The sequence below is a fragment of the Apteryx rowi genome, unplaced genomic scaffold (genome assembly GCF_003343035.1).
Source record: "Apteryx rowi isolate R43461 unplaced genomic scaffold, aptRow1 scaffold_1140, whole genome shotgun sequence".
NCBI classification, from domain to species: Eukaryota; Metazoa; Chordata; class Aves; order Apterygiformes; family Apterygidae; genus Apteryx; species Apteryx rowi.
The window spans coordinates 76,216-88,994 of NW_020447354.1; the positions used below are offsets into that span (position 1 = coordinate 76,216).

Consider the following 12,779-nt stretch of genomic DNA (forward strand, 5'->3'; position numbering starts at 1 on the left):
CTTTTTGCTCAGATTATATTTCAATTCAGCATTTTTAAGTATGTTTTGAGGATGTGATGCAAGTTTTATTCTGTTTAGGTTGTTTCTGCTGTGTCCAGCAAGGAGATAGCTGAACAGCAGGCTATCTACATTTGCTGTATGCTATTCACATATTCTAGTATCTTTAGGACTCTTCAGGATACATGTAGGACTCTCAGTATCGAATTCTAACTAACTTGAGCACAACAGTGAGCATACTATGAACTTTTTCTTAAGCTTGATGCATCTTAACATGTGCGTGCTGAAACTTTTGCATTCACCCTCAGCTTCAGTTTAAGGAAAAATTTTAGGCTAATCAATCTTGTATATCATGCTTGAGAAAATTACACAACTAGACCTACCTTTTCACTCTTCTGAGCATCAGACTAAAGCAGCACCTTCACAAAAAGCATTCTTAGCACATCTGAAGCAGCCAGTGACAATCAGGGAGAGTGAAAGGGTGCAGAGCGAATCTGATGGGGGAGAATGTTGAAAGAAGCTTGTCAGTTTATGGTCAAAGGGAACAAGGAAACCAGAAAAACCTGCAGTGAAAACAGAGGAATTCTTACCCTGTATAACCAGTGATGCAAAAAAACCTGGCTGGCATGTCCGGCACAAAGGATGGGTGAATTCCAGTCCTGGGAACATTTGGAGTAGTTCTTGCAAGAAGTGATGGGGTTTTCTCTTCCATGACAATGCTCGTTATGCCAAAAAGAAAGCTATGCTAAACACACATGGCTCTCAGGCAGCTGGAGATGAACCAGAGGCAGAAAGAACCTGCCAAACATCCAGAAAATTCAGCTTTTCTAGAGACTGCTAGGAAATAGCAGTGAGTGAGGAGAATTGTGCAACTGAATTAATTGTCAGGCAGGAAGAGGATGTCAAACAGCTCGGCTCAAAGCAAGGCTGTGTCAATATGAGAGCAATTATGAAAATACAGTTCATGAGTGAGGCTCTTACCAGTCACGCATACAGGGATGTGACCACCATCCACTCCTCATCAGTGTTTTTCTCACAGGAAAAACACTGTGATACACTCTGCAGTGTCTTCCCTCCTTAAAGTGTTTCTTGAGAGCATGAGGATGATCCAGGCTGGTGAGACTGAGATGTATGAGTACAACAGAATAGTAAAAAGCTTTATTTTGTCCTATATTTCTGGAATGTCCTATATTTCTGGTCCTATATTTCAGAAATATTGCTTCCTCTATGATGGCTGGAATTYTGGGATAGATGGAGGGTGATGGCAGGAACTACTGCTCAAAGGCTGCTCTGCCAGTGGAAGCTGCAGCCCCATACACGCCAGTTACCTCCACACCATAATTCTCCGCTGTGTCCAGCCTGGCTTTCCAGGCTGCTGGTGAAGGTGATGGAGGCAGCAGCCTTACCAGTATTTTGCTGCTCTGTGGAAAACCATGATTTGTCTGTGCCCTAAAGCTCATCCTGATATCTTCCTGCTGACTTTTTTCATCTGCAGGGTCAACGCTTTTCTGCTAGCTATGAAAAACATGGCTATCCTTTCATTTTAGATTATACAGACTTTTCTCTACCCAGACTTATGTAGGTATTTGTGTTTTTGACTTACAATGTGTTTTTTCTTATACAACTGTATGCTATAAAGCAAAGAACTACAGTATAGATAAAACTGAATAAACAAACATGGAAAAGAGTAATTTTTTAAAAGTTTTTCACATTCATCAGACCTGTAGAAATGTAAATTTTTCTGAGCCATGCTACTCATTGCTTGGAATAAATTATTGTATGATACTCTTGTGGACATCATCCAGACCTGTCTGTAGTACTCAAAGTAATTTACCTCCCATGTTTTAAGTACTGGAATTATTCTTATTTGTGCTAGCCTCAGATTTCCTTTATTTTATTTTTTTCTGGCATGTCTTTTTGCTTTGGGTTTGTGAAATTTTACCACAATACCCTGTACAAATCCTGTCTTATCCTTAGRTATGTGTTCTTTTTTGCTTTGCCAACCTCTAAGTCAATTAGAATAGGATTTTCTTGAAGTGGGCATCAGAAATGCAAAGTGTATGTTCTACCCTTGATGGTCCAGAAATATTTCTGTGACAAGTGAAAACTTAAAGGAATGTTTACAGCACCCATACGTGACTGTGTATGTGTAGTAACAACTGAATCTCTCCTACTCTTCCTAATGGAAACGTGTTTTGCATCTTACCTTGTCCAGCCAGACCATCTTGGTCAGCTTCCTTGAAAGGTGGTTCTGTTATACCGGTCAGCTCTTTCTTCCTCTCTGCTTCAGAGAGTGGGGTAAAGCTACCTGTGGTATAAACTGCCAGCATGATAGCCTGCTCTGTTGGAGACTCCAAGTCATCAGTGATTAATTCACTGCTGGTATACTCATCTGCTGGAGGAAGCAAATAGGAATCTTCTGGTTTTGGAGGACTGTGAGTGCCACCCAGAGCATTGAAAGGCACTGTGAAACTTTGTTGGTCAGTAGTGGTATCTTCTGTGTTTGGAGGAAATCTCTCTCGAGACAGTTCTCTGGAGGGTTTGGTAGGGAATGCAGTTTCAGATGAAAAAAAATTATTAAAGTCTTCAGGGGCACTGATCTCTCCACTTAGCACAGGGATTTCAGTTGCAAATTCATTGACCAAGATGTCTCCTGTTTGGTCCACTGGTGCTGGGCTGGGATAAGCTAGTGGAAGTTCAACACTCATGGATTCCTCCTGAAAAAGGGATTCAGAGGGAAAAAAATTAATGCAAAGTCATTTGCATTAACTTTCACTGCTAGAAAGGCTAATAATCTTTAGTCACAGGATCTTGTGAACAACTAACTCATCATGAAGTCATGGGATATATAAAATGTTTGACATATGCATGTGATCCTAATCACATTGCCTGTTATTTTAAAATCAGTCAAAGAAAGATGACTTTTACTACCTCTATCATTTGCTCTTCTTTCCTCACTGACATGTATTACTTTACTGGTGAGCCATGGTTTACCTTGTAATTAAAAATGGCAAAGGTAATCAAGCAGTAGTATTCATGTGTAAATACTTTAAACAATGTCTCTGCTTTTGCTGTGGAACATCACAATACTTATCTTTGCAGAATTTATATAAAGACAGATATGTATTTTAGTACTAGAGTATTTTTCCTTATATTTGCATATATCTTAGACTGTTTACATTCATTTCTTGTGGAGAAATGAATAAAAATCTCACCCTGAATTAACTTACCAACTCAGGGATTGCTAGAGGAACAGTGACCATGGACTGGATATCATTATCTGAATCACTAGGTGGTTTAATAGATTCTGCAAAAAATAATCATATTTTTATATATACACACACAGAGAACTGAATAGTTCAAAGATGGTCACATTGACAACTGATCAAAACTTATAAACTCAGTAAAAAACAGTATTAAAACAATTATTCTCCATCAAAAAGATGACTTTTAAAAATCAATGTTAAGAAGAAAGAGGCATAAACTTCAATTTAAACTGACAATTGTGAGGAAAGTAGGAATTTTATATGCACTATTCTTTGTACTCCTTATATAGTATAAATGGGATAGGTCTGCAGAGGGCTGAACCATGCATAGCTGGATGAATGATTAAAACCAGTTGAAGTACAAACCAATCAGTGAAATCCACAAGGGTTATGATGACTCATTACATTGTGTTGTTCATTAAGCTAAAATTCTTTTCAGTTTTACCCAAAGCCCACACCATTGTTACTCTCAGTAGTTTTGGTTTTAATGCCCAGTTGCCTCCTTAACCTTCTCTGAGGAGCTCTGTAAAACATACATACACGCAAGTTGATTTCCTAAAACTAGTAATTAAAAATAGCTAGTGGGAAAAAAGTTACTTAACAATTTATATTGTTAAAATGTTTTACACCCCTTAATTTTTTTCTTGTCACTTTTAATCTTTATTAAATAAAACATTTTAATCATGCCAAAAATATTAGTTCATCTAAACATTTTTTGACAGAAGAAAATGTTGCTGTTTGTAAATGAAATGGTATGGCTAAAATTTGCTGAGTGTTTTAACATTGTTTTGATATATATATATATATGAAAAAAAACTTTTGAACTGTTTTCCCAATTTTTAACCTAGCTCTCCAAAACTAAGGCTATGCTAGCTTTGAAAAAATAACTGATGGACTATAAGGGGATATCTACGATGGATTACTGGACATGATAGAGCCTCTGAACCTTCTGCTGGGGTTTTTCCTCACCCAGCTTTAGCTCTCTACTCTAAGCTTGTCATCTACACTCCATCTGTGCTTCCGGGAAAGAAATGCCCCCTCACAATGTGAGATTCACACCACCAATTTTAGCATGAGATCAAATGCTCTTTAAAGTGCTTGCCTTTCTCCTCTGACTCCACTGGAAGGTTAGACAGCTTGCCTACAATGGAGGCTTAGTTTTCAGATAGCTAAATCTAGGTTAGCGGAAACACTCACTTTTTTCTTATTAAAAACAGGAGACTGTCCTTACTGGGAAATCAAATGATTTTGTGAATTTCCGTACTATATTTCTTGTTTCTTCTCTTATTTGACTGAATCTACAAAATATTCAGCTTTTCTAAACAAATGACCTATAAAAACAGATCCTCCAATGTGATTAGACGTTAGGCTCTAAAATTATAAAGGGCCATTTTGTTTTAAAATTTAACTTAGATCTAAGCATCCTTTGGATGCTATGCAAAGTATAGCAGAATGGGCTATGTCAAATGAAAATGATCTGTGAGGGAGGCAAAGACCTTACTCAAATTGCATATATTTGCAAGGCAAGGTTTAGACCTGTGCCTGTACTGGCCTGCCTACTGACCATCGTTAAATTGAAGTGTTCCAAGGTCCATCGGCAGGGACTTGTCCTCACGGAGTGCTGTGGCAACCAGTTGCTGAAGATCTATTACTGTGAGTTTAGTTGCTGCTACCTCCTTCTCTTCCTTTGGAGAAGGTGGAGTTTTTTCATTTTCAACCTTATTAGAGCCAATAGTTGAGATGTCATCTGCTGGGCTTTTGATTTCTGAGCCATCTCTCTCAAAGTTTACCACATATCGTGCTATAGTGCTGCTTGATCTGCAAAGGGAGGATACAATAATGTCCAGTGCAACAAAATCACTTACTGGTTGAGGACTGAATTTAGAAAAAACAAAAACAAAAACAATCTATGCAGCCCAAACATATCATCGCCTGTAAAAATAACACAGATAAACTTTTTTCTAGCCATATGGTCACCTCCAAATTACTTTTGCTATACCTAAGCCTTTTTTCTTCTATGCATAATTTTTTAATAAAAATTTCAATTTTGAAGAACATTATAAAAATGTCCTAACATAATCCAGTTAAAGCTGACTACTCAGAGCCTTGTAGGACTGATAATGCAGTGTGAAGTTATTGGTTATCGGTTCACACAGTCATAAATGCACGCTGGAAGTTAACAGAAGCCATAATCACCTATTGATTATGCAGGAACCCATGAAAAGTGAGTAGACAGTCTTCAGCTTATAGAACTACACATAACCAAAAATTCTATCATGTTTCATACAATTTTCACTCTTTTTGAAGAACAGCCAAGAAAATTAACTAATGTTGGAAGCAAATCACTTTCCACAGTAGGTGTTAGCTTGTCCAGCTGAGTGTGTATAGATTCTGCTTAGATGTACTAGTTTAACGAAAGACTTGAATCTTTTCAATTATTAATACAGCACTTTTCATAAATGCTAAATGTACTTAACTAAAGTGAAAAAATAACAAATATATTGTGAAACATTTGTATTGCACTATGTTGCTTTCTACAATTTCACATAACCGGAGAGAGAGAAATTTCATCTTATCTAGTACGTGCTATGTATTTATGTGACATTACAAAAATACAGGAAAGGCACTAGGCAACTATTCCTTTTAAAATACAGGTAAAAGAGAAATTTTGAGACTTGCTAGAGAAATTAATCGCCAGGAGCACTTTCAAGCAATAACAAAAGATTCCACAGTTGTATGTATTACCAGTCAAAAGCTCCCTGCATTTTATCAGACTAACAACTGGTCTCTTTACCATTCTATCCGTTCTGGTAATTGAGGCAGCCAATCAAATCCTACATACTTACTCAGCAGAATGTATATATGGAACACAGCTAAGAAACAGCTGATCAAAAATGCAAATGTAAATATGAAGTTTCCCTATTTTTTTACTTTAAGTTTATGGCTAACAGAGATCTCCAGTCATCTGAATGGGAATTTTGTTCAGACAATTCCCTTCTTTCTAGAGAGATACTGACAAAATTTGATTATGTGAACCTTTCAGATTAAGGCAAAAACTGTCCCTGCCACTTTATCTCAGATCCTGTACCTGGGCAGAACACAAATCAATTTACTTTGTCACATCAAGATAAAAAACATTTATGGATGTACCTATCTACATTTATTAGTTTATAAAAAGATTTATCTTATTAATTACAGACAAATTACCCATCTTTTTCCTTCTTCTGTCTTCATTTCATCACAGAAGAAAGGGTGTGAGAATGCATGGCAAAAAAAAAGAAAAACAGAGATTCATGTATATTGGCAAACCATGCAGTCATACATCAAAAACATCATGACATTTTATCTTCTGTCTGTCCTCTATAGTCTTTATCTCAGTGAAAATTACAGCCTACTCTCCATCATTACACTGTTTCTCTTCCAAACAATGGGAATCTTCATGAGTGGGAAAACAGGAATTTTACTTTACCTTGATAGCTTGAAAGATTTGCTTTCATATTTCCAAGACAAATAATGCAATTTGAGGTACTGTCTTCGCTATTCTATATTTTTACAGTGGTAATGAACACCTATGATGACAGTGGCAACTATTACTGTTACCGTACTTGTTGCCTACTCAGATCCTAGTCGCAGAGTAACTTTGACCTATTAATTGCATCTGGATGACATGCCTGTAGTGACCTTCTGTAATATAATGCAGCATGATGCCCTGTTATTTTTATTTCCCTGATGAATTCTCTAGCACATCTCCAATATTGTCCCTCTGTATTGCCTCATGGCAAATTCTGCTAACAAATGTACCAAAACAGCCAAAGGAGAATAGACAGCAACATTCTAAGCCTATTTTTGCTGTTGGGAAGCAATCCTTGTCTTTTACATTGATGAACGTACTTTCTCATCAGCGTCTGAGACTTAAGACCAAGATACTAAACAAAAATTGATCCCAAATCTCTTGGAGTCGCAACTGAAGGAGGTTACTTAGTGTAAGCTGTGACTGCAAGATGCCTCTACAGATTTTCTCTGCTTGTTCTGTAGTAGTCAGCTTTTGCTCTTCTTCCTTTCACTGTCTATCAAAATGTTAAACAACTCACTTTCACTCTGTTTTGTTCTTATCTCTCCCTTTTCCCAGTAATTTTGCAGAGAGAAAAGCTGGGAAAAGTAAGCTCTTGTCTAAAATTACACTGTAATATGATTATTCTTCAACATGTACTAAATACTAATAGAAAAACTGAATCTTCTTCAGGCTGTGACATAAGCCCACATGAATTCATGTCTCTTCTTGCTCTTTCTCCCCTTTCAGTTTCTGTTTTTTATTACTATTTGTAATTTTGTTTTCCCTGGACTCTTCACATATCACATGCTCTTATCTTTGGAATCAACCACATGAAATACTCATTTTTTGAAAAAACTGTAGATTCTCTATTGAAACAATACATAGTAGCTTGTATTAGCAGTAAACATATGAGGAAGTTAAAAATATAAGAAGGGCAAGACAGAACAGGAATTGATTCAAAAGTAAAGCATCTGAATGGTTTAAAACACCTGGAAAAGTGCAAAAATTTTACATGTGTGAATGTATCATATCCTCCTGCAACCTACTCTTGCCAAAGCACCTTCACTGTGCTCTATAAAGGGCACAGGATCCACACACAAAAAGCTATCCATTCAAATCATTCATGCTCTTAACCCTCTTTGCCCAAGCCATTTAAGAAATTTCTTATTTCAATGATGCTAGCAAACAAACGATTTGAAAACATTAATAAGTCACCTGAAACAGTATTTCTAATTTCCTCAGGGAACCAGAACTACTTCTCCTCCTTAATAATTCAAAGGTTTATAGCCTCACTTGGGATGTGTTTGTACTTCTCTCCATATTTTCTCTGTATTTTTCCCAGAGAATTAATTTCTATTTACAGCAACACACGCTCCACTACTAATAGGTCTCTTAATAATGGAGGAGGGAAGGGAGATGAGAATCCTAGCAGCCAACAGAAAAATGAGTCCCATTTTCTTACTTACTTAAATCCTAACACATGGATTTCTTTGAATCCTGGAAGTTTCTCAAATATTTTTTGCATCTACAAAAAAATATAAGCTCATTAATTCAGTGTAAGTTCTGCTGCTAAATGATTTATTTAAATGCAAATATCTGCTGCCAAAAAGTAAAAGCACAGGTTAGTTACCTAGACCACATTTTTCATATTTCAGTAAAAGTTTTAGGAAACTGTGTCAACAGCCCTTTCTGTAGTATCATCATTGCTCAACTTAAAAACACTATTTGGTTTTGTATATGCTGTCTGTATTACCTGTTAATAGGCAAAATGAAATACAAACTATAGCTTTTTTGGTATTGTAATTATGTAAATTAGTGGTAATCTAGTTCATAATAGAGCAAGTCAAATTGGTATTAATTGAATCAAACGTTTTTCTTATCTTCAAAAATTTTGGTTCATGAATTACTTTGTAATTCACCTTAACTGTAAATTATTAATTATTTAAAAATATTAACCAAATGCAGATGGATTTAGATTACTTGTGAAATTATTTATGAATTAAACATTTTAACTGTCTTGTACAGTCACTTCATATATTTTTAATTCTAATGCAAGTAATTGCAGTTAGAACTTTTTAAATAGAAAAGCCAATATGAAGCACAAATAATGAACAGAAAATGTGAATTTTGTATGCATCTTTCAGACTTCAGAGGGTAAGCATTTTTATTAGCACCTCCAGCACTAACAATGTATTGAGGTCCAGCACATTGATAGAAACAAACTGATCTCTTCAAACTGTGGTAACATTTATACAGCTAAGTCAAACAAAATACTTTATGTACTTCTAGTATATCAGAGGAAAGGTGTTTTTTTTTTAAATGCACAGTTCCTCTCTGATTAACTTCCTGGTCCTGCTAAGTGCCAGGCAGCACATCCCTTAGGCCTTTCATCTGCTAGTAAAGTCTGTGGAGGAGGGGGAAGTCAGCACTTGAAAAGAAGTGAAAAAGCCTTTTGAGGAATCAGGTCTTTTTAATTCAGTTTATCACTTAAAAAGTATGAACAAATGTGGAGGTCTTTTCTCTTTTTTAGTTGTATGATTCTGTACAAACTCAGCATAAATTTAAAATTCATTCATGAGTGAGAATTTGTCCGAACTGGTAGGCAGTCAGAACCAGGTTAGCTGTTTCAGTAGTACTGGAAATGGCTGGTAACTCCAAGGAAGGTGAGTAGGGAACATCTATAAAGCCCTCTAGTGTGCAGAGATTTTCACTTTTTCCATTCCTCCTTTCTTGAGTCTTTGAAAGAACCAAGGTGCTATGTTTTGTTGGTTGTTGCTTAATGCCTGTTCTTTTCTAGGTTTCACCAATGGTTGAGAGAGTTTCAGATTTATTCTCCCTGTATTAAAACGGCATCTTAGGGTTTGGGTGTTACATAACCCTACGAACACAGAAGATGTTCTTTGTTAGGTGTCAGAAAGATTGCTAGGTAACTTCCACAACTTTCTTTGTGTCTCTAATATTAGCTAAGTGAAGTAGCCCAGGACCAGTATATTATCACAGTTCCAGATGTCAGCTACACAGTATCTGCCTAGGTGTCTTTTTCATCATAGCAAGCAGTAGAGAAGCTAATGTCTAGGGCAGAAAATGGCCTATCATCTATACTCCCTTTGACCATCTCTCTCAAGAGGAAAGTAGGGAAGGAACTCAGATGACTGCTTCACTTTTGAGCTTGGTTTGAGTTAGTAAAAGTGGAGCAGAATTAATAATTAGACTGCAGGGAGATTTTTAATAGTATTCAGGGCAATAATACTAAAGATAACAGAGGTTAAGGGCCTAAATATCAGTAAAATCTGCGTCAGCAGGATAAAATTGATTTTCCTAAATGTAGGCCAGTAGTATCATTCTAGATTCCTCAAGGTTTTCTGCTCAGCTGCTGCTCTCATATTTGAAAGCCCTATGCAGATAGTTGGATACCCTCAGGCACCTAAAATGGCAACTGATGTTGATGGTGATGACACTCAATCTGTTTTTAGATATATTTTGCCAGTTGACTGTTGCTATGGGCTCTGTCTCTTCCTGGTTCACTTTATACCATAATAAATAATGCTTTCTTTTAACTGTATGCACACATGCAGCTTAATATTTCCTACTTTAGCCAAATGAAACTCGATTCACTGAGTAGCATAAGCAACTGAATGTGTATTCCATTTTTCATGTGGTTTTAAGTAAATTCTGTAATATATAAATGTCCTTCAGAACATTTACATTGTAATGTCTGCTGTAACTCCTCTCTTTTGCCATGTCCTAGAATGAATTAGAAGGTGATAGGAGCTTGGAACCCCACAGTCCCAACCCTCACAAGGGCTTTTATGGGAGTTTGTGCAGGAGTTCATACAGTTGGATGAGTTTCTGATTCTAACCTCCTCACTTTCACCCCTTCAGCATACTTTGGAGGAAAGAACACCAGTTGCATTTCATGGTCTTGGGTTACAATTCATTTTCTATTCAAAACTGCATGTCAAGAACAGCTTTGGACACTTTTAAAGTGGATGGATAAAATTTCATGAAAATGGAAAATAGCTTAACAGTCAAGAAACTTTCCAATTTTTTTCCTCTTATATTCCTCATAGATGCAATAGGAACTTGTTAAAACAAAAGTAGCGAAATAACTCAAAAATCAGATTGCTGAATTACAAAACTTTATGTGTAGCAAACAAAGCCTGCAGGCAGTTCTGTGTTCTATGTGAGAATAATCCTGGAAATCTCCAGAGAACCCACTTTTCATCAGCTCTGCCAACACTTGCATCATCATTTCTCTATGCATAGCTGAAACTGAACCAGGATAGTAAAATAGCTTGCACTAAGGAGTACCTGTGAAACTGATGAGGAGCTTTAGTTAATTTTATTGAGCAAACCTTTGGGGAACCTTAGCTCATTAACTGCTATCTATTAAACTGATAACTGAACATTCAGTTAATGTTATTAATTATATAAAAACACCACAAACGTTACAGGTCTTGAAAAGACTATGGTAATGCACAACAAAATGACTTGGAAATCATTCTGTTTTCAGATCTGTTGGCCGCTGCCTTTGAAGAATAGTTCAGACAATGATAGCTAATTTCTTTCATTTGTATTACATTTCTCATTAGGTTTATTAACCTGTAGAAATTAAATTACATCAAAGTACTGTTCATTAATTCCTGATCAGGCCCAAATGATGTTTCTAAAGCTACAGGGGGGCTAATACTCTGTTCACCAGTTATCTGAGGCTTTACTGTTGAAAAAGATGTTGTCTTGTTAGCTTGGTAGCTGAACAGATGTCCTAAATGGTGGGGGAAGATGGCTATACCTGAAGCAAAACTGGAGACAATACAAATTATCTGGTTTAAATGAGGACAGTTATCTAGATTCTAGTTCTATTTCATGGTGGAAGTCCCAGTGATGGCAGGCACTATGCAAACATGAAGTATGGAAGAGTACCCCAACTTTGTGCTCTTGAACATAAAATACAAGGCCTTATTACACATTTTAATAGTTATGTTACTCCTGTGGAACAATGATGATTTCTGAACATCCAAAGATACGCTCCGCTGTGAGTTTATGAAGGTACATCATTTGACCAGTGCCCCTCTGCCCTGTGCTGCTATGATATAAATAATAYTCCTAATCTTTCCTTGTGTAGTGCAATGGCTTATACTTTCTACTGCCGTCTTGTTTATAATCATACTTGTGATACTCATATTGTACTTGCCTGAAGTTCTGATGACATCTTGAATTAGTGCAGAGAGTTGGCAATGTTAGAGAGTCTACTAACTTCCATTAATATCCCTCAGTGACCAGCAGTGACCAATTCCCTAGAAACCTGCAAACTGGCATTTTAATAGGCCAACATGCTGCAGTGTGATACCTAGTTAGGGATAGTTGCCAAAGTGCCTTCATTTCACTGTTGTGAGCACATTTCTGTAGTTTCTTATTATGAGTCTATCAAGGTGTACAAAGCATTTAGTCAGCCTCCTTACCTGTAGCTGAAATTTGGCAGCAAGTTGCCGGTACTGTGGGGAGTTGAGATCATTAAGCTCAGCTGTATACTCCTGATTAGTGAGAGTGACACTGAATTCTACCATTTGCTCCACAGGCAGTTCTGGAACTGTATTTGTTCCCAGCTCCTGGAAAAAAAGGCAAAAGAAAAAAAGAGGAGAAATAATACTAAGTGATTTTTTTCCCCATACTTCAATATTTAATAGGTAGAAGGGCTCCCTCTTAAGCCCTTCCCTAAAACAACTTTCTGAACTCTATCCCGCAAAGGGTGAGGACTCCTAACCACATCTGTTGGCTTAATTCTTCTGCCTTTATAAACAAGTTTTTATCACTGTGGCTTGAAAGTTGCTATTGATATGCATAAAGGAGGACGATAAAGAGAAACAAGTCATTTGTTGCAGAGTGAGTGTTGCAAAAAGTTTTCTTGTTTCCACCATGATTAAAGTGATACAGCTTTAATTGCCACTTTGGAGGAAGATTTG

The 12,779-nt window shown here is 36.7% G+C and overlaps 1 protein-coding gene across 1 annotated transcript in view; it reads right to left on the reverse strand.

Moving 5' to 3' along the window:
• The window catches only part of IMPG1 (interphotoreceptor matrix proteoglycan 1), a 48,603-nt gene that overhangs the window by 23,548 nt on the left and 12,276 nt on the right, over positions 1–12,779 (reverse strand). The window contains 6 exon segments of the mRNA XM_026079243.1: positions 2,204–2,714; positions 3,228–3,304; positions 4,828–5,081; positions 6,471–6,491; positions 8,283–8,341; positions 12,279–12,425. Of these exon segments, the coding sequence (XP_025935028.1) occupies positions 2,204–2,714; positions 3,228–3,304; positions 4,828–5,081; positions 6,471–6,491; positions 8,283–8,341; positions 12,279–12,425 (1,069 nt within the window).